General features: G+C 27.3%; 2 protein-coding genes across 2 annotated transcripts in view; one reads left to right on the forward strand and one right to left on the reverse strand.

Annotated features, from left to right (window-relative positions):
• Positions 1-3,855: 3,855 nt before the first annotated feature.
• On the reverse strand, positions 3,856-11,311 carry LOC107444797 (probable transcriptional regulatory protein TGRD_462). The gene is made up of 5 exons (XM_071184083.1): positions 10,918-11,311; positions 9,336-9,445; positions 8,193-8,320; positions 6,217-6,400; positions 3,856-4,086 (listed from the first exon to the last, which is right to left on the reverse strand). The coding sequence occupies exons 1-5, from the start codon at positions 11,150-11,152 to the stop codon at positions 3,883-3,885; spliced, it is 861 nt and encodes a 286-aa protein (XP_071040184.1). The 5' UTR covers positions 11,153-11,311; the 3' UTR covers positions 3,856-3,882.
• A 40-nt stretch (positions 11,312-11,351) lies between these two features.
• LOC107444796 (dedicator of cytokinesis protein Ziz) overlaps positions 11,352-21,474 on the forward strand; it is a 71,638-nt gene continuing 61,515 nt past the window's right edge. The window contains exons 1-5 of the mRNA XM_043046772.2: positions 11,352-11,589; positions 13,197-13,313; positions 15,346-15,518; positions 16,792-16,864; positions 20,501-20,596. Coding sequence (XP_042902706.2) covers positions 11,491-11,589; positions 13,197-13,313; positions 15,346-15,518; positions 16,792-16,864; positions 20,501-20,596 — 558 coding nt within the window. The 5' untranslated portion in view covers positions 11,352-11,490. The remainder of the gene's footprint in view (positions 11,590-13,196; positions 13,314-15,345; positions 15,519-16,791; positions 16,865-20,500; positions 20,597-21,474) is intronic.

Consider the following 21,474-nt stretch of genomic DNA (forward strand, 5'->3'; position numbering starts at 1 on the left):
TTGAAAACGCATTTCTGGCGAGTGTGCAAAGTTTATTTTTAATGCTATCTACTTAACTTTTAAATGCTTATTAAAAATCTAAAATATCATTATAAGCAGAGCTATTTAATCTAATAAAAAATGATGTATAATTAAAATTTATGTATCGTAACATTGTGGATTTAACTTTCACTATATTTTTTTAAGGTCATGCTTAAAATATATTAATCCTAAATATATATTTTTTTAATATTATTAAAATTTTTAAGAATAAGGCGGGTGTTAAACATATGGATTCATATTAGAACTTTTTAAAGCACCATATATAAATAAACTAATACTAAATATTTTAGGAACAAGAAGCCTCTCCACATTAGGACATTTATGAGGCTTTATGAGCCTGATGAGGGGAGGCTCATTCTATCTCAAAGCTTTAGTTTTCTACTTTAGGTATATAAAGAAATTTTAATGAAACCCAGATTAAAATTTGATTATCCCAACTGCTACTCCACTTCAGAACATCATGATAAAAATCTTTTATTATTAAAATTTATTATTTTTTTTTAGAAACACTGGATCTTAACTATTAGGAGAATCTTTAAATAAAACATGATTTTTTTTTCGAAAAAAATCATTATATTTAATGTGTACACTTTATTTGGAACAATTTTGTTTGCATAATAATTACACATGCAATTATTTTATATGAAATCGGAATTCTATTTAATAAAAAAATTATTTATGTATACTTAATGTTTGTTTAGTTTTTTATTAACAGTTATATGATCATTAAGGATTAAAATTCAATTTGTTTAGTTTTTACTTACAAATGTTCTTGATTTTAATTAGAGGCAGCTACATTATTCATATTTGGAATAACTATTGATAAAATTTTTGTTTATGTATGTGTGTTTTGAAAAGCATTTTCATTTGTATAAAGATAGTTAACATATTGCTGCAATCTTTCTTTTGGGACAATAAGTGGCTTGTTAATATTGCACTTCATTTGTTTTCATTTTTGTACCAATATAATGCATTTAACTTTACTATGGTTTTTTAGTCTTATTGTAAATAATATGTACCCAAAATTATCTGTGATGAGAAATACTTAAATTGCAAGTGATATTTAAAATCAAAACTTTTTTTATGATAGATTTTAATATTTTTTTATAAAATGAATTACTGAAAAAAATCTTCTTATAATTTATTTTCATGTCTTCTTATGATTTGTTTTCAAACAGGCTTTTAAATTTTGGTATTGCTAAAATTGAAAGTTTTCATGTTTATTTATTTTTATTTTGTTTTACACTTTAGGACAAAGCAAAAGGCTTAATTTTTTCTTACATTGTGCATCTTAAAAGGCTTAAGTTTTTCTTACATCTTCAAATAAAAGTAGTTTTTTTTTAACTATATAAGCTCAGTCATACACCCAATTTCAATCAAAACCAAACATTGCTTTTTTTTTAAAACTTTGATCAGTAGCAAGTAGTTCTAAGTAAAAGCTGCTGTAAACTTTATATAAACCATTAGTTAATAAATATATATTTATTATACAAATATCATTGCATTCAAAATTTTGCTAGCTTAAATAGTTTTGACACTTTTCAATATTTATGTCAACTTAAAAAATTGGGTTTGTGCAAGAGTTTTTAAGAAAATAAGATAAAAAGGTTCACATTTATTTCTCTCTCTCTCTCTTTTTTCTTTTAGATTACTAGACATTCTTTATTTTAAAAATGAAAAGTAGTCCATATTTAAAATAATGTTATGCTGTATAGACCAGTTTGGGATTGTTAAGATTTTTTATGAAAATAAATTTATTGTGATTATTTATTTGTAGATTTATGTATAATCAATAAAAATAAAACCTGCTCGAGAAAATCAAACATTGGTTGTAAGATTGATTAGTTACCTTTCTTTGGTAGGGTTTTAATATTAGGTGCATTGAAAAAATTTGGTGTATTGACCCATGAAGTAAAGGATAGCAAGTGAAGCAAGATACAAGCAAAATACTTTGACATGTATTAAAAGTAATCAATAGTGTTTAAATACTGAGTGCATTGAAAAGTTTCAGTGAACAGTCTCATGTATAAAAGGTAATATGGAATATATACAAAAAAAAATTTACGAGTATTCATAGTAATCAATAGAGTTTAAATATTAGTAGCATTAGAAAAGTTAAGTAAATGGTCTCATTAAATAAAAGGTTGGGAAATATTACAAACAGAAATGCGTCAACTGGTGTTCAGAGTAGTGTTATACACTATATGTATTGAGAAAAAAAACTTGCTGAATAGTCTCATAAAATAAAAGATACAAATAATTGCTTTTGCTAGCATTCAAAATAATTAGTAGCATTTTAACTTAACTAAATATATTAATTAATAAATTAGGATTAATTTAACATTTATGTAAGTTCATATTAATTTTATTGATTTGGCATATCTAGGTTCTTAAATAGCAATTTAAATTAGGGTTGCAATTTTGAACTTACTATAATTGTTCTGTAATATTAAAATTAACTACTGACATAACATACTGAAAATCAGGAAAACTTATGAAATTTTATTGACCGTGGTAGCAGATTAAGCTGTCTTAGGAAATTATTTTTATGTAAACCCCAGCAGAAAAGAAAAGACTGACAGGATTTTCTGTGTATCAGTAGCGTGTGTTAACAGTGTTCAAGCACTGTTATCTGTCTCTTATTGGCTGAGTGGACCCTTGAACTTTTCAACTCCTTGTGCATAGTTTTTCTCTAGTAGTTGTGGCACTAGACCTATTTTTTTGTTTGATTTTTGTATTATATAATCTCCAGAATAAATTAAATTTATTCCAGTTAACAAATTAATTTAATTTTAAATGTCAACATAGAATTGCAACACTATCCTATCTGTTTAACTTTCTCTTCTAAGAGCAGAATTAACTTCATCTAAGCAGAAGTTTTATGAAATACTTAAATATGGTGCATATTGCTAAATTCAATAAGCTTAAAAAATAAATAGTTATTTAATTAAAAAAAAATATTTATTTTATCATAAAATTAAGGTATTTTAAAAATAATTTTGCCTTGGAAGTAAGCTATTGGAGACAACTTTTCCTGATAGTTTAGTTCAATAGAATAACCATTATTCTAATCATTGATAAACAATAAAAAAAAATGCGAACTATTTATACTTATTAAAAAAAAATTATCTTAACAGTTACTTAAAATTAAATATATGTAAAATATATCTATTATTTATACATTAATATAAAATTTAATTTATATAAGGGGTTGGATCGCTTGACAAAAACTAAGTTAAAAAACTTATATATATAGGAATATCATCAGAATAGATAGAATAAAGGATTTAAAATAAAGACTGAATATATATTTTACACAATATTTTAAAACATGGCTTTGGATGTAAATTATTCTTAAGAAAAATAAATCGGATTTTTAAAATGGATAAGTTAAGAATGTTTTATAGAAGAATATAAATCTAAAAAAACAAACAAAAAAACATTTGGATAATTTTTGATTACCATGTGCAGCTCTGGATTTGTTGCTGTTTAAACAAGATATTTTAAGTTTTTATAGAGAGATTATATAATATTTAAAAAAATATTAAATATAAAATTAATAATTCATACAGTGTATAAATGAATGAAAAAGGAATGTTATTATTTTTTAATATTCATTCTTAAAAAGTTTGAATAATAATAACATACATTTAAAATGCTTTTCTAATTACATGTTCCTTTTAATCACTTATACCTTCAATTATAACCTAATTGTAGAGTAAAAAGCATGTAATTAAAGAAATATAATATCTGGATAATTATGAAGTATTAAATAAAGTAATTTCTACACAAGGAACTCGGAGACTAAAAAAGTACAGTAAAAAACAGAAACATTTATTATTACAGCATTATATTTGTATAGACATTATCTACAGTAGGTATTTCACTTATTTTACAAATAATTGAGTGTGTTGCTTGCTTTGCTGGACCTGATAAAGGGATTTTCCGTTTTGGAACCAGACCCACATAAGCTTCTTCTATCTCATAATTTTCTTCTTGAAGCAGCCGTTTCATTTTATGCAAATCTCCAGGTTCACAATAAAACTAAAAAAAAAAGCAATTCTTATTGTTTTAAAAATTTGTAATTAGTAAGTTAAGACTAAATTAAATTTTTATCTGGCTAATTTCTTCTAACTAGCAGGCTTTGCACCCTGCATGCTATTGGTCACAGATTCCCAGAACTGCTTACAGAGTTCTTTTCTTAGTACTTTTTATCACATTTTGTTTTTTGAACAAGTATCACTGTTTTTTAAATTCTTAGGCGAGGGGTTATCGCAACACAAAGTGAAAAGCCCTGAAAATTTTATGAACAAAAGACATCAGTTCAAGACATCAGTTTATATACGAAACATGTATACCATACATGCTTTGTATTTAACAACATCAAAAAAATTATAATTAAATTACCTACCACTGATGAATATCACAGCTTTATAGTAACCAATTTAAGAAAAATCTAAATTCTTCAAAGAATAACAATGTTGGATTTTTAAAATCACGTGAATATGAATCACAATATCGGATTTTTAAAATCACGTAAATACGAATCGCAATGTATGATTTTTAAACTGTTGTGAATACAAATTGCAATATGCAACTTAAATTAGGTAAATCGATGCTTGATATTCAAACCGCGTGAATAGAAATCATGATATTAACAGATTCCGGTGTAGTTTCAATTTCAAATATTCAAAATGGCGAAAATCTCCCAGACTAAAAGAATCAATTGGTTGATTTCTGCCCATTGGCATAAGAAGCACGTGTATGTAAGAGTCTCTGTCAAAATTTGAATTTTAGATTGAGAAATTCCGTGAAAATTTCGTCAGATGATTAGAGAAAGTCCGAGAATCAATTGTATTAAGAAACGCGGGATTAATCAATATTTCCAGAAAAATGTCCTGATCCTAATTTTTAGACCCGGATGGATATACGAAAAAACCGGAATTCCGGGATACCCCTGGTATACAATCGCCCCTGTTAGGCACTATTAAATGCCTGCAAGCTAAACATATTTGATGAGATCTTGGCTTTTTCAAACATTATAATTATAATTTTTTGAATACTTGCCAATTATTTTTATTTGTGTGAAATTTTTTTAGCCACATTTCAATATTTTTATAAATACATTAACATGCTATTTTCATTAATGAAAAATAAATATAACTCCTTTATTTATTCACACATAAATTTGATCTCTCTTGATGCATTGGCCAATAAAGCTCAAAAACTAAGGTAAGTTCATAAGAAAATTTCAAAATTACCAGTTTTGGAGTTGAAATAATATTACTAACAGGAAAATACTTTGTTAAACTAATGACTTTACTATTTGTTTAAAAAAAATTAAAGGTCAAAATTCAAACATAGAATTGAATAAAAAATAAAATAATTAACCATGATTATCGAATGGTCCACAAGACTAGTTTCTGTAATAGCAGTTGATTTTATAAATATTAATTGTTCTGAAAAATTATGTTATGCAAAATTTTTAACAAAATTTCAACAGTTTATTTGATTTAAAATAGGATAAATTATATTCTATAAAAGTATTTATAGTCTACTCTCAATATAAACATGCATAAGATACAATCTATAATTAAATATGAAAATAAAATAAAAATAATTACTGTTTGATGTAGGCCAGTGCCAATAAAAATAAGAGATATTGTATTTAAATTTCAATAGCAAATAACTATAATAAGTCAAGAAGAACAATGGTGGCTCAGAGGATAGAGTGCTTGCCTCCCAATAAGATGATCCAAGTTCTAATTCTAGCGATGGCTGATTGATATGAATTTCGCATGCTGCTTGCCCTGACCACAGTACTAACTTAAAATATCCTCAACGGTAGACGGATATGGCTTAGAGTCCCTTTGCTAGTTAACCGGGCGAGGATTCTGTGGTTTTTCTCTCCATGCAACGCAAATGATGGTTAGTGTTATCAGAAAGTCCTCCACAAAGGTAAATTTCTTCTAATACTTGATTCAGAAGTTTTCTTGTCTTCTTGGTTGGGTTCAAAATTACAAGGCAACAGAGTTGAACATTGGTAGTCATAAACTCAAAATTTGGTCGGTTGTTCAACAACAGATACAAAATATAATAAGTTAACAAATAAAACATAATAACAACTTTCAACTAACAAAGTTAACAAAATAACAACTTTCTGATCAAACTTACTCGCCACGAGATCCAGCCTTCTATATCTAGCTCCTTTTTCACAAATTGAGAACCAATTTTGTTTGAGACATTTTCAGCTTCTTTTGCATCTCTAAGTGGTTGTGAAGGATTATCTTTTATTGATATTATTCCTTTTGGATTAAAGTAAGTATCCCATTTAACTTTACCAGAGATGAGGTGTGCACTTTAAGAAACAAACAAATATATAAATATTATTTATATTAAAATAACAATATTTTGCCATAAAACAAAACCCCACAAAAGTGATTTTTTGATTTTAATATAAAGTAAAAACATTGATTTAAGAGTTAAAAGATAGGCATCTGTTTTGGTTTCTATAGACTAATATCATCATCGCTGAAATTGAATGAAGAGAAAATAGTTGTGAAAAAAGCCTAAAATGATAAAGGTAATTGTTTACAGCTTACAAACATCTGTTCTCCTTTATGTGTGCTTTTTGCATTATTTCACATTTTATATAAAACAAGACTGTTAATACTTCAATGAGAGATAACCTTAAAAAATGAAATCTTAGTCTCCTAAAAATTACAATAATAAAACTTATAATTTAATAGAGGGATATCTCACTTATTTACAAACAAGGGAAATTTTTTTATTTTTTAAAAAATACCAATTTTTAAATTTAGTAGAACCTTGTTAATCCAAATTAATGGAGATAGTTAAAAATTTGGATAAAAACAGATAATTAAATATTTGGGTATTCAAAGGTACTTCATTATAACCTAACCCTATACTGTCATTTGTCAACCACTAAAATCAAACTTATTTTCTGAGGATTTAATAGCATATTTCACTACTTATTTTAAATGCTTTTATTTTTTATTAAAGTTATGAAACTGATGTCTATTAAATAATGCAGGAAAAATTGTTCTCAACTCCAAACTGCTTTCTTTAGCTTTTTTTTTTCTCTCTTTTTTTACAAACATAATTTAAAGTATTGCAAAATAAGAAGACTGCATTGTAAGACAAATATTTCACAGAAGCGGGACTATGCAATAGATCCAATATGGGCTATATTTTTAACTAAGCAGCTGTTCTCTATATTATGAATTGATAAAAAAAATATTCTACGTAATTGGTCTTCAACTATTTCACATGTCTGATGACAGATGTTCTACACACATATTTTACAGACATTTTGAGAAATGACTATAAATTTTGTAAATTTTTTTTTTGCAAACAATAGACTGCTTAGTTCTTAACCTATAATACAAATGTGAACGATAATTTTTGCAATCAGTTAACAACATTTAGACATGAAAATATAAGTTTATTTAGAACTGTCTAACAATTTATAGAAAGTAATGCTTGAAATAATTGCATAGTGCTTAAAAATGAATGAACGAGAAAAAAATACATGTATAAAATTAAAATACACTTCATTAATTTAAAACTTCTTATTCTTAATAAATTAAAAAATTTATGCAAGCATGTAAGATTTTTAAATATTATCTAATTATTTCACACACTTATTTGTACACATTTTTGGCCAATTACGAGTTAACTCATAGTAATTTTTGATTTTGTGGATTTTTAAATAAAAAACTAATAGCAATTTTAAACTTTAAAAGATTTTAAATACAAATTTATTGATAGTTTAATATTTTCCTCTTAACAATGAGAAAACAGTTTGAATATTAGCTGGCAAAGCTATTTGAATATCAGGTATCACTAGGTATCTAGGTATCACTTCACTTACATTGAAAGCCATGAAAAGCTACTGTTATATTAGATTAGATAGATATTATGTTATTTTGTATAAATTACAATTAGTGTGTGTTTTAATTAAAAAGCTTTTTCTTTAAGTCAAAAAGTATCAGTTATAACTTTAATGATAATATAAAATCCATAAATGTATGCATGAAAAATATTAAAGAAAAAATTAGTGGTTAGAAAATAAAAATTTAAAGAAAAAAAATTTTTATCATACATGAATTACTCATAAATACACTTACTCATATTTATCACAAATTTGTAACAAATGGTGTTTAATTGAATAGTTATCTATGTCTTCATACTGAATAATCAAATAGCCATGATTAAGATACAGCATTTCATAAATCCCCCCTTTTGCTCTAGTATCCTGTAAAGAACAAAGTTTGTTATAAATATTTAAAAAAATCTATATTAACTATGTCAGGAACAATTAGATGTAATGGTTCAGTGGTTAAGGATATGAATCATCATTGTGATAGACAGGGATTCAATCCCCATTGTATATGGAGCTTTAACTATATTTTTTAATGTTCCATTACTCCATGAACTCAATTTGACTGCATTTGTTAATATACAGGTTTTGTTTTTGTTTAAGTCACTTGTTAACATTTATTAAGTATTTGTTAACTTTAATTGGACAAGTTGCCAGAGAGCTGTATTGCCATGAATTCTAAGTTTATGAACGACAGCATATATATTTTTATTTTATTAAGTCAATTTTAGTTTGAATGGCTATATTTATATGTTAGTAGTCAGCGTCGACTTATATAAATTAAATAGAGGATAACGGACAGGTAGGCAGTGTTCTCTTTTGCTCACTCTCTCCTTAAGCTAGTAGAATTATGCCGTCCTCTTGCTAGAATTCTGGGAATGTACTTAACATTAAATGAGTTATTATATCAGTTCAATACTGTGCCATATTCTGACATTGACAGAGTAAATCCATGTTTTATAACTTGGCTTTACTGTGTTACTTTTGGATGTTCCTACTCAACTCCCCAATTAAACTAATTTACTTACATCTCCTGACTCTTGATTTCTCATTCATGAATGAAAAATCACAAATTATAGATGAACAAGAGATAAATTGCATAAATAGGTAGGTAGATAAATTGCATAAAAAAAGAGTTTACTATAGTTTAACATTATAATTAAATATTAAATTAATTTTAAAATTAATTTAATTTAAATTAATATTAAATCATCAAACATTAATTTAGTATTTAATTAAATAAGATTCCATATAAGAATGCATACATATAAAAAACTATTTGCTATACACAAAGATTTAACGAAAAAAAAATAATTGTCCTAAGACATTTTAAAATTAAATTTTTTTTTTTCATTACTGATTGTATAAAATACAAGTGGATATAGCTTACCACAGCCATTCGCAATGCAAAATTTATGAAATCAAGAGGCACATTAAATTCATCTGCTTTCTTGAGAACTGCCTCTAACTTTTTGTTTTCTTTCAGAATAGGTCCAGATTCTAAAATGTTAAAAACATATTGTACTAAAGTGTTGGCTTTAAAGACAAACTAAATAATGTTCGAAATATAAATTTGAAGAATATATTATTCCAAAAACAAACTTAAAACTCTTAAAAAATGCACTAAAATTTTAAAGGCAAGCCCAAGAAAAGTTTCTGAAAGTTGCAAAATTTAAAAATCCAATTTAAAAGTACATTTTTGAAACAGAATGCTCATAGTTTTTAATCATCAAGTTAAGAGCCGAGTTTTCTATAATATTTTAGATGTTATTTTTAAAACATTAACTTCTACTTTCTCTTTTGTAATCTTCAAACTTCAGGATGGCCTACAGTAGGTGGGTTTTTCTTTGAATTTGAAACTTTTTTCTTACTTGCATGGATCACTTGAATTTTTTTTTCTAAGTTAAAGTTTGTATAGCTCAGCATTTCTTATTTTGATCAGTACACATATTTGCTTAAAAGCATTTATTCTGACAATGATCTTACTTTTAAAACATTCTGAAAATTATTAAATGTAAAGTAAATATAATATTTGAAACATACAAAGTTTTTTCTTTCTTTCTGTAAGTGAAGTAATAATTTATAAGTATCTCGATTCTCATATAAACTTTAACTTACAATAAAACATTAAAATGTGTGTGTATATTATAACATTGTTTTTGCTCCTTAGCACTCCATCTTTAGTAGTAAATATAAATGTAAGTAGTATTTAGTAGTAATTATAAACAAGTTAAAACAAGAATAGAGGGGTCACAGAACAGATAAGGCTGGTGTTGATTATAGTGCAGAAAATAAATAAAATTTTTAAATCAAGAGTTTTCTAAAAATTACTTTAAAATAACGATATTATTTCTTAATTTGAGCACTATTTTAATTTTATAATACAGATTTATTTAATGGGTACAGTATTCATTGTCATTATTTTATTCAACTTGTAATATTCCACCTATATTGTTTTATCCAGTTAAACTTAGTTATGTTCCTTTTTAGATAGAAAAGAAAGAAAAAAATATCCTCTCTATTTATGAAATTGTAGCGTATAGGGTTTAATCATAAGCTATATTATTGCCAATATTTGATTCAATTTAAACAAAGAGTTTTGAGAATTCCAAAGTCTTCATTTTGAAAATCTTCGAGATTCTGAAGGTTTATGATGAATTTTTTCTTAATAGACCACAAAGTAAGCCACAAGTACAAACTTGACATGAATAAGAGCTGTTATAAAAAAGGTAATAAAAGCTAAAAAGTAAAAAATGCTTGAATATATATTGAGGTGAAGTATAAGTGCCAAATACATAAATTTAAAATGTATATGGCACCCTTGGTGATTGTAGTTGGCACGGCAGAACACGATACGGAAATATCCCCCAAATTCGTTAAGAAATATATTGCTGGCAGTTTTCTTAGCAGAATTACTTTTGCCATGTTTAAAAGCAATAAATTACAACTTCATAGATAATTATTACTAAAACCTCTTATAGCTCCCTTGATGAGACGTATAATTTTAAAATTTACAAATGTCTGTGAAATATCATTATTTTGATGAAGTGAATTGTGTTTGAAATCAAAGTTCGACCGATGTTGGCCAGCACATTGTAGTTTTGCAGCAGTCAATTTCAATACACTTTTCCGAGAAATTGAATGAAATTGTTTAAAATATGATAAACGAAAAGTTCTAAAACAGGTGTTTAGAAAGATAGATTGCATAATTTCTATATAACTTGATCAAACTTTAATTGAATTCTACATTGATTACTTGATGCAATTTTATATAAAATTATAAATAAACAAGCACATCACTTCGGATCCGTTTGATTCTTTATAAAGAGACCGGCGTGTTACTTTTTTGAACACTAATGCTTCTTCATGGACATCACACTACATTCCACAGTTTTACAATTTATTTGGCAACGGGAAATGTTTGTCATTTAAGAAGTGTCACAGATCGTCTGTCCCACTGTTTACTATTTCACTGAGCATGGTTTTCAGTTTTAAAATCTATTTATTTCTTGATTTTATGTTTGATACGTTATTAATTTTATCAGATGGCTGAACGAAAATTTACCCGTAGTCTAAATAAACCGGGATCGGCTGCACAAGTTCGGGAAACGGTTTCTCAAGCTGTTCGCGAAAGTACTTTAATTGTAAGTTATTTTAAGTATTTTATTTTGTCATACTACGTTGTTGAAGAGAAACAATTGTTTTCGTATAATTATTTCTGAACGTATTCCAATAAAAAATATACTTTTAGTGAATTTAAAAAAAAAAAATCGTTCTTTCCTAAAACACTTGTTATGAACCCGTAAACATTTGTCTTTTACTTTGCGTTTGTTTCGAATTCCTAAATTTAACTGTCGTATAGCAAGAATGTCATATTTTTGGTATTATGCGTTGTTTTTGATTTTTTTTACTTTTATTAATAAGTTTGTGCATAATAAACAGTAAGAGATATTCAGTTAAACCGTATTTCTGTTGAACCGCGATTATAAAGTTTCAAAGAATTATTATGAATTATCAATTTTATTTAATTTATACTGAGCAAAAATAAATTATTACTATTTTTTCCTTACCCTATAATGTAAAAGCATTTCGTTTTTTAAGATATCAAATTAAATTTTTAAGAAGATCAATCTGAATGTTTGAAATGTTTTTGTTTATTTTTAATGTTATCATTCCTACCGTACCTGTTAAAAAAAACACACAAGAGACTTTCATAAAAATATTTCATGTGTTTACCAAAAGATTATATTTTGTTTCTGAATTATAATAGTGCATTTACAAACTGCATTGTCCATGATAAATTCAAACAAACTTTAAGTAGAGTCCAACAGAAGTAGAATCAGAGTGATAGACGACTTTAGAAAGTATAAAACATATTAATATTTTTTTCATCTTAAATGTAACATATATTATCAAAAAAAATCATACATAATCCATACTGTTAGGATTTTTCTCACTATATACAATGTTATTAAATTTAGCTAATTAACCATTGATTTAAATTTAACAATATGTAACAACAATAACAGTTAGACAAACCTAAAAAGATTTAATATCCATAATGGAAAAAAAATCTGAGATTTTATGCAACTTAAGTCCTGGAATCTCCTTTATTTATTTAATCTTAAACATTTATTTGGTCGTCCAACTACCAAAAATACCAAATCTTTCTAATTCGCCAATGTTTAAAACTATTCTTAGGTTAGTAATTTTTTTAGGATATTTTTACTAATCACAGTTATTATTACTAATCTCCAGTTATGGTTGATAATCAAATAATAATACTTGCACCTTAACCTTTACATTAGCAACATTTCAAGATAGTGTTTAACTCTATGACTTTGCATGGAGATTATTCTGCCATAAAACATATTAATTTGCGAATAGCTAATATTTGCCAACCCATAGACATGATTACAATTACCAAACTTTAGTGGTAATTATTTTAGTCAATGTGATATTTTTCATTAATTATTTTACTTTTTAATATTTGGTTATTGTTAATAGTTATCAGATGTAATTAAAAATAGCTAACAAATTATATTGGCCATCACACATAAATATTTTGGCCGTATCAAATATGATAACAGGGAATTACAATGATTAGAGTGTAATTTGCATTCATGCTTTAACAGTTCGATATGCATTCATATTAAATATTTTAATAAGTTTAAATTGTTTATTTTATTGATACTAAATTATAATAATTTGGCCTAAGATATTCTTTCAATTTTGTTTTGTTTTCTTCCAGGTAAAGCCACAACTTATTGAACCTGTTGAATTCGAAGCATTTTTTCATAAAAATAAGACTTTACTTCAAAATGATCCATTACGGGAGATGTTACTTTTTCCTCAAGATGATGTTACGGTAATAAAATTTTATTATAGTGGTTTGAAACTTTTTTCAATGTTTTTTATTTATTTTTCTTTTGACTTCTGACTATCAACGCTTAAATATAAATCAAGTATAAATATCCCTTTAGCCATGTGACGTTTTTAAAAAGCAACCAATTTCGGAAATGTTTTCTTCATTGACATGTCTTTGTAGTACATTAGTAGCTCAACATTATGAACTTAATCAAAAAGGGTAATGAATTATATTGTTAAATTGACATTATATATAGAGGTTAGGTTTAAGCATTTTAAACTATTTAATGAATTAACATTTTAAGTAACAATTACTATCAAATGTACTAAACAAATTAGTGAATAATGTGTGCTCTGTCTGAGTGCTAAAATTGAACTAGAGGAGGAATTGATGTAGTTACAATTGTGTACAATGATTTTTCCTTGCAGAGATATTTATAAATAGTAATTATCAGTTATTAAAAGTAATTGACACATATTGGCGACTGCTTCCAAAAGTTGTTGCCAAAACCAATATTGGTCCCAATATAGTATTAATATAGTACCAAATAGTACTAAGAAATAGTAAAGCCAATATAGTAATAATTTTTATTTCTTGTTGTTAATGTCTAAAAAAATGTTTTGATATTTAACAATATATCGCAAAAATTTTTCTTGTTAATCTAATTTATTTATTGTTCAATATTTTTAATACCCAAACAAAATTTATCAACATGTACAATAATCATTGTTCTGGATAATATTATCAATATTGTCATATATCATACGCCTACGTGTATTCTCAGTACTGGTGATCTGTGTAAATTAAAATCTGGCATTGTTTCTACACGTGGGCGAACTTGGCTTCATGGACCCTATAACAGATAAATACCATGTATACACAAATTCATTAAATATTGCTTTACGGACATAAAAGGTAAATTCTGCAACAGTCTGTATGTCCCAGTGTATAGGTCGACTTTTCAAATCCCCAAAGTTTTACAAAAATCAGAGGGGTCACTCTTGCACCTGTAATTAAGTTAGACATTCATTCATAGGGAAGTATCAAAGCATTAAAATCAATGACATAGTTATAAATAAAATATAAATATCAATTTACCTCTTTCTAAAACTAGTTTTAATGTTATATAAAATTAGTTTTGCATTTTCTGTCATATTTTTTTTACAAATAAAGGCTCCTATAGAAATGATACTTTAAATTAAGTTCAGAAAAAAATTAAGAATAAGAAAAGCTAAAATGATTTATTCAAGAGTGTGAAAAAATATAACACAATGAAAACGTTCAAAACATAGGTTAAAGATTCCAGAACATCATCTGTGTTGGATTCAGTAACGTTAACAATGTCATCATACAGATCCCACTCTGCAGTACATTCTATTTCCTCCTTATCTGATTATTTCCACAACAAAACGTCTTCACCATGATTTAAAATATTTGAAATTTCACACTTTTTTTTTAACAATTTTACAATAACAATTGAATCCATATTTTGCCTTTTTTTTTTACATTAGAAATTTCCATATTTTTTTTCCTTTTTTTTCAAGCAGCTGATTTATGCCCCAACATACTAGTAATTTGTCATTTCATAATCGAATAAATTGGGGTCCACTTATACTTCAGTATTTACGGTATTGTATATGCAATTGATATCATTTCAGCTTTAAATGCAGACTATGAATCCTGCCTTGGTAGCAAGAGAAAATTTATTGATATAAATAGTTAATAAAGCATTAGCAATAGTTAATAAAGTATAGGCATTATTTAAAAAAAACAGGTTGGTCAATCGATAGCGTGAGAAAACAGATTGGTCAATCGATAGTTTCATACATGCAGAATCATCAAATTGTTACTTGTATGATTTTTTTTTTAGTTGATAAATTTATTATTTATGTTGTGCTGCTTAAAAATTATAGTTTGTGTTATCAAATAAATTATAAAAACTAAATTAATTTTAAAAAAGTTAATTTTACAGAAATAAGTTTAATTTTTATTAATAGTTACTTTTGAGTCACGTAATGTTAATACTTTTTAGGAAGAAATTATAACCAGAACTCATCGAACAGTTACTCCAACTATTCCAAATTTAAGGGATGAAGAAATATCATCGTTACTCACTAAACAATGTTTAAAGACTTATGTGAAAAATTGGAATGTAATAAATTATAAATATAAGGCTTATTCAGGATCCTACCTACAATTGCCAAGGTAAGTAATTAACTATTTTCTGACTGTGTATTATATATTATATTTTAAAAAAATGGTATATTTAGTTTTTTTTTCAGAAGGTGAAATTTCAGAAAAATCTATTCCTTATTAATAAAAGGAAAAATTATTCGTTCACATATAAATGTCTAAGAAGACACTATACCATGTAAAAAAATTTTCATCACACATTTTCTTTCACCTCCATAAATAATTTAAAGTAGATTTAAAAGGGAATAATTTAGGATTATGCAATGGGGAAGTATTCTTCCAATAATTTGTTTGCATTTTGATATTTAATTTTTTTTTTCCATTTAAAACGTCATGTCTTACTCTAAGTATACCTAGAAACACTTTTTTATATTTTAAATTCTAATTTACTTGTGGAGCTGAAAAAGAATTCATGATGAACAGTTTCTTTTACGGTTAGCCTCCTCTTAAGTAATGGTTAAATATGAAGGCCAAAAGCAAAGAATGGCACTACTTTTAAATTAATGTTATTCTGATCTGTACTGTCATTTATAATTTTGATCACTGCATTCATGCATTTATTTTGTATTTAATTAAAACATCTCTAAAATATGTTCTAGAATGAGACAAAAAATACTTAAAAATTTCATGAATGTGTATGTATGTATGTTCTCTGCCTACCAATTGAATTCTAAATATAATGTATGGTATAGTTTTCAGCTTAAGATTTTGTTGGCTGCTATTCCTTCATTGTTTGATTCAAGGTTAATTTTGTACCATAATTTTCCTTTTTCTCAAAGTTAAATTTAAAATTTTAATATGCTACCAAATAAAACATATGAAAGATAAGTTTAATGAAATTAGTACACATCGCTATTTTTATCTTTTTTACCTCAATCAGAAATTATGTGCAGTGTGAAGAGGTTAAAAATTAAATTAAAAATTTCGCTTGTGAGTTCCACTTTTTCTATTTAATGAAACAGAAAGTTGATCTTTCAAAAATATTTATTTTTGTTCTTTGTTAATACCTGACCTAAAAAATTTATTAAGAAGAAGCCATTGATGGGTGTAAATATTAATATTGATCTATGTTATACATTAAGTCATTTATTAACAAAATTATTTACTAGATCAAATAATTTCTATTTATATGTCTTCCATATTTCAGTATAAAATATGTGAAGCAGAATAAAATATTCTTTTTTTTCTTTCTATTTCTGTGGTTTGAGAATTCTATAATTAAAAAGTTCATATTATTGTCACTTTACATTTCAAACATTTATCCTTTTTTCTTAATTTCATTTAGATTTCCACGTCAAAGTGAGTTAGAAGACCAAATCTATGAAGTGGATACTGAGACAGATGTTGGCAAAGATTCAGTAAGATTTTAAATATATAAAAGTTACTGTTACCTGTGAGCAAAAATCTAGTTTTACAATTGATATTTAATTTTTATTATTGTTATAACTTTTTACTGGATTTCACAAAAATTTTGAAATACTTACAAAACACATTTTTGATATTAATGTTTGATCATCATCAAAAGCCTACCTAAAAATGTGTAAAAAATAATTTTGGAAAGTGCATAAAATGTTTTATGTGATTCATCAACTCCCATTGCACATTTGGTATGACAACATGACATTGCCGCTATAAGCACTATCGAAACAGGCATGGCATTAGCTAAGTAATGCAGAGATCAACAACAGAGGGTTTTTCAGGATCCCTCTAATTTTAACCGAGGTTCATCGATTTATCAAGTTCAGTATAATTCAGGTTCTCTCTCAACTTTCCCTTTCTGATATAAGAGAATTCCCAGCTTCAGAAGCTTTCTATAAAATGACAAAATGGCTAAACAAATCTTACACTTCTTACTGTAATCACATCTGTTGGTAGAGATAGCCTGGTTGGCAGGCCGCTGGACTCACATTTGTGATAAAGGTAGTTTGAATCCAGCCGGCCGAAGAGTCCCCATGTAGTAAATGGTGACTAGTGCATGTTAAATTTGTCAGATCACAAAGTCCTCCGTCAGGGTTCCCACGATCCTTGAGAGTCCTTGAAATTTTTTTTTGCTAAATTTAGGTCCTTGAAAGTGCTTGAAAAACGACTTAGGTCCTTAAAAAAACTTGATAGGTCCTTGAATTTGTCCAATACTGCCGACGGCCCTTTTTATAAAACACCCACGGATCTTTCTGTTTTGTTCCCGAGATCTCTCACGTGTTTTTTAACGCCACCGTTTCTAACCGGGCCTAACGTCTTGGTGTCTGCCAAGCGCGCGGAGCACAGCAGACAATCAATGCTTTCGGGGCGAGACTCCACTTCATCTTCTGTCGCATATGCTTAGATATTCTTTTTTCTTATCGAAACTGGAATACTCTCGAATTTCATAACAATATGTACCTTGTAGTTTTCAATAAATTTGCCGTTTTACCATTCGCACTTGTCCTTACCTTTGCGTCATTTCAAAACTTTATTGTAAAGCGTATTCGCAAAGGCACGGCTTCGTATTTGTGTTATGTAGTTTAGACTAGTTATGCCTGGGAAGTGCTATTTTAATCCCCAATGGATGGATAATCAAGCTTATAAAGAATGGATTTTATCGATGCCCGAAAAGAAGTTCAGAGCCAAGTGCCGATTATGCATGAAGGAGATCGATATCGCGAAAATGGAAGAATCTGCTCTGAAATCACACATGAAAGAAAGGTAAAACAAAAAAGCAGTCTCATGCCCTGAGTTCTCTTTTTCCAAAGACATCAACATCTAATTCATCTGGTGTAAATACTCCTTCAACATCGTGTGCCCCATGTGAAACAGAAACTTTAGTGGCCGAGGTAACATTGTCTTCTTATCTGGTCAAAAGGAATGTGCTTGATGCTGAAATTCTCTGGAGTCTGAAGTGCATCACTAGTAATTATTCATGTAACTCCTGTGAAGGGATTAGTAAATTGTTCTCCAAAATGTTTGCTGATAGCTGTATAGCGAGACAATTTTTTTGTAGTGCCACAAAGTGAGCCTATTTGGGCTCCTTTGGATTGGCACTATACTTCAAAGGGATTCTTATAAATGAGCTGAAGAATGTTGATTGCTACACTGTACTCTTTGATGAGACGTTAAATCAGTCTCTACAATCTAAGCAGATGGACATTATGGTAAGGAATTGATAATAAAGTTTGCACTAAGTATCTTACCTCCCAATTTATGGGTCATGGAACTGCAGAAAATATTTTGTCCTCTTTTTACAAATGCATGGATGATGGTTAAAAGCTCTCTAAAATACTTCAATTATCCATGGATGGACCCTATGTCAATTGGAAATTCTATTAGAAGCTTCAGTGTGAATTAAAAGAGAAATATTCCCACCAGGTCATATTCATTGGCAGTTGTGGATTACACATAACGAATAATGCTTTTAAACATGGTGAAAATGGGATATGTTCCTTCTAATTTTTATTTTCAGAAAGAATTGTTGCTGCATAACATTTAGAGAAGGTTGTGTAAATTATGGATGAATAATTTCAGAAACGATGTTTAATAGAGGAGAGGAGGGGGTTATGGAATAGTCATGGAATATGGAATACCTAAGATTTAGCTCTGTCTTTCATGCAGCCTTCACATGGAAATACACAGGATTAAAGGATTTCACCATTAACACCTCATTACCATTAGTTATAGATTGTGCTGAAAATGATTTTGTGAATTAATATGTAAAACCAGTAGGGTTGTTTTTAAAAAAATATAAATTTTAGTCCATAATACATATACTCTCTTCTCTCTATATAGGCAAAGCATTTAGGTATTATATTTGAAATTAATTATTGCCACAACAAGCATTATTGCGTCTAGTAAAATAGAAGAGAATAATTTTTAAAATTGGTCTTAGATTAAGGTCCTTGAAAATTTTGTTGAGGTCCTTGAAAAGTCCTGGAAAGTCCTTGAATTCCAATCTCATCATAGAGTGGGAACCCTGTCCGTGTTCTGATAACAAATCAATACTTCTGCGAGTACTAAATTGAAGATTGATCGTTCTTAGGTTCAGGTCAAAACTACAATTTGTGGGCGAATGAATGGATCTGCCCTATAAAACGGGTGTGATGTATAGATGTGGTAGAAGTCGAAATCTTGGCCATAGATGGTGCCACTGGAGAACAAGAACAATCGCAACCCTCTGCTTTAATGGCCAACAACAGCATCATATCTGTGGAACGTTGTACAGAATATTGCAGTTATTCAATAGGCTTGGTAAAAAGATAAAGGAAACTAACATCCAGTTGTATTTATCCTGCTATTATTTATGCCAACTGCTAAATGTTTGATATTAATTGTTAAGAATTAAAAATAAAAAGGTTTGAATTACTACTTATGGCGTACATTGCAACCACTTTGCCCCGAACAAATCACCACACAACAACAGAAAGAGGTATAAACAAAGGCCTCTTAAAGAAAACAAAACCCTAAATTTTGACAAGTAACATCAGTCGATCAATTTTTTTGAATTTGTTAATTGACAGAACGTTAAGAATTAAAGGAGAGTGGGCATTTATTGCGAATTTTTTAGTATTTTGCTGTGCGGTTGTCCAATTTATCTTAAGGAGAGAAAAATATAAATTTCTGAAAATTACAGTTGCATGATTTTTCCGGTCTAATTGTAATGCTTAGTTTAAGTATGATGTTTATTACACTTTTGAGTTATATAACTTATAACTTAATGTTATAACTTATTAACTTAAAATTCTTTGATTATTATCAAAATCAAGGCAAAAACCAGCATGCTTTCTTTTCTTGTAACTATACTTTCCTGTGCTAGGTGTCAGCATAAGGAGAAGAATTTTGCTTAGCTTATGTGTAGGCCATTTTAATTTCAAAATGAGTAATGCGATGCCAATAAGTGCAAGAAACCAATAGGTTTTTAATATAACTATTATTTTAAATTTAAAATATCTTTAATTTATGCTTGTTGCAATTTAAAATAATACAATGAATTTTATAAATAGTGATATTATAATTATTTTTTATAGGTTTCTGCTGGTAGTGAGAGTGCTGTTATAAAAGAAGGTTTTCTGTTAAAAGGTCCAGAATCTGGCACTGATAGTTTCATTAGTCTTGCAACTAAAGTAATTTCTTAGTTTCAGTGTCTTAATTGTTTAAAAATTAGTTTTATTTAACTTTGTATTTTTTGCAATTTTGTAAAATGTATTTTGAATAATTTATGTCCTATTATGTCGAAGCATTTTTTTATTAAAATTTTCTTTTTGCTTCTCTCCAAATTTAAGTTGTATTTGAATATTTACTAAATTTGTTATTTAAAAGAAGTATAATAGTTGAGTTATAAGTTAATCCTTTATCTATTGGGTCACTAACTGATTTAGGGATTGAACATAATTGCTCTCCAATTTTCTCTATGTTATTCAATGGGGAGGCATTGCTCATAGACATTTTTCTGAAACTTCAGAATATTATATTAACCCTGGTTCAAAACTCAACAAATATATTAAGACAATCTTTTGTGCAAATTTCAAGTTAATGATTTTACCATTCATTTTTACTTGGAATGATCTAATTCCAATTTTTTGTTTGAGGAAAATATTTAAGGCTGCTTATCCTACTTATAAAATAAATTATAACTAATATTTATTTTATTAAACTCTACTTCTGTAAACCTTACAATGGATATTAATTTTAATAAAACAGCAGAATAAATCTAATTCTTCTTGAGAATCTTGAAAAAAAAGAGGGAATTTATATCTTCAATTTGCGTAGCAACCTTGAAAAAAGCTGTGCAAAACTCCGTTTTTTAAATTTCTTTTCTTACTAAAGTGATTTAATAAGTTTGCTATTTGATAGCCATAATCATCTTTTACTTATCTTCAGTGCTGTTATTTTTTAAATAAGTCTCAATTTAAAAAAAAAAAAAATTGTCTTTGTATTTATACCTAAACTGCTAATGTAATTATAGATTCTTTGTAATAGTGGTATCTTGCATATTTACTTT

The sequence above is a fragment of the Parasteatoda tepidariorum genome, chromosome 8 (assembly GCF_043381705.1).
Source record: "Parasteatoda tepidariorum isolate YZ-2023 chromosome 8, CAS_Ptep_4.0, whole genome shotgun sequence".
NCBI classification, from domain to species: domain Eukaryota; kingdom Metazoa; phylum Arthropoda; class Arachnida; order Araneae; family Theridiidae; genus Parasteatoda; species Parasteatoda tepidariorum.

Excerpts from the sequence above, each read along its gene's own strand:
- LOC107444797 (XM_071184083.1), bottom strand. The coding sequence starts at position 11,152 with ATGCAATCTATCTTTCTAAACACCTGTTTTAGAACTTTTCGTTTATCA. Across the intron at positions 8,321-9,335 it reads TTGCATTGCGAATGGCTGTG|GATACTAGAGCAAAAGGGGG; the intron begins GTAAGCTATATC and ends TGTTCTTTACAG. Across the intron at positions 4,087-6,216 it reads AAGGCTGGATCTCGTGGCGA|TTTTATTGTGAACCTGGAGA; the intron begins GTAAGTTTGATC and ends TTTTTTTTTTAG.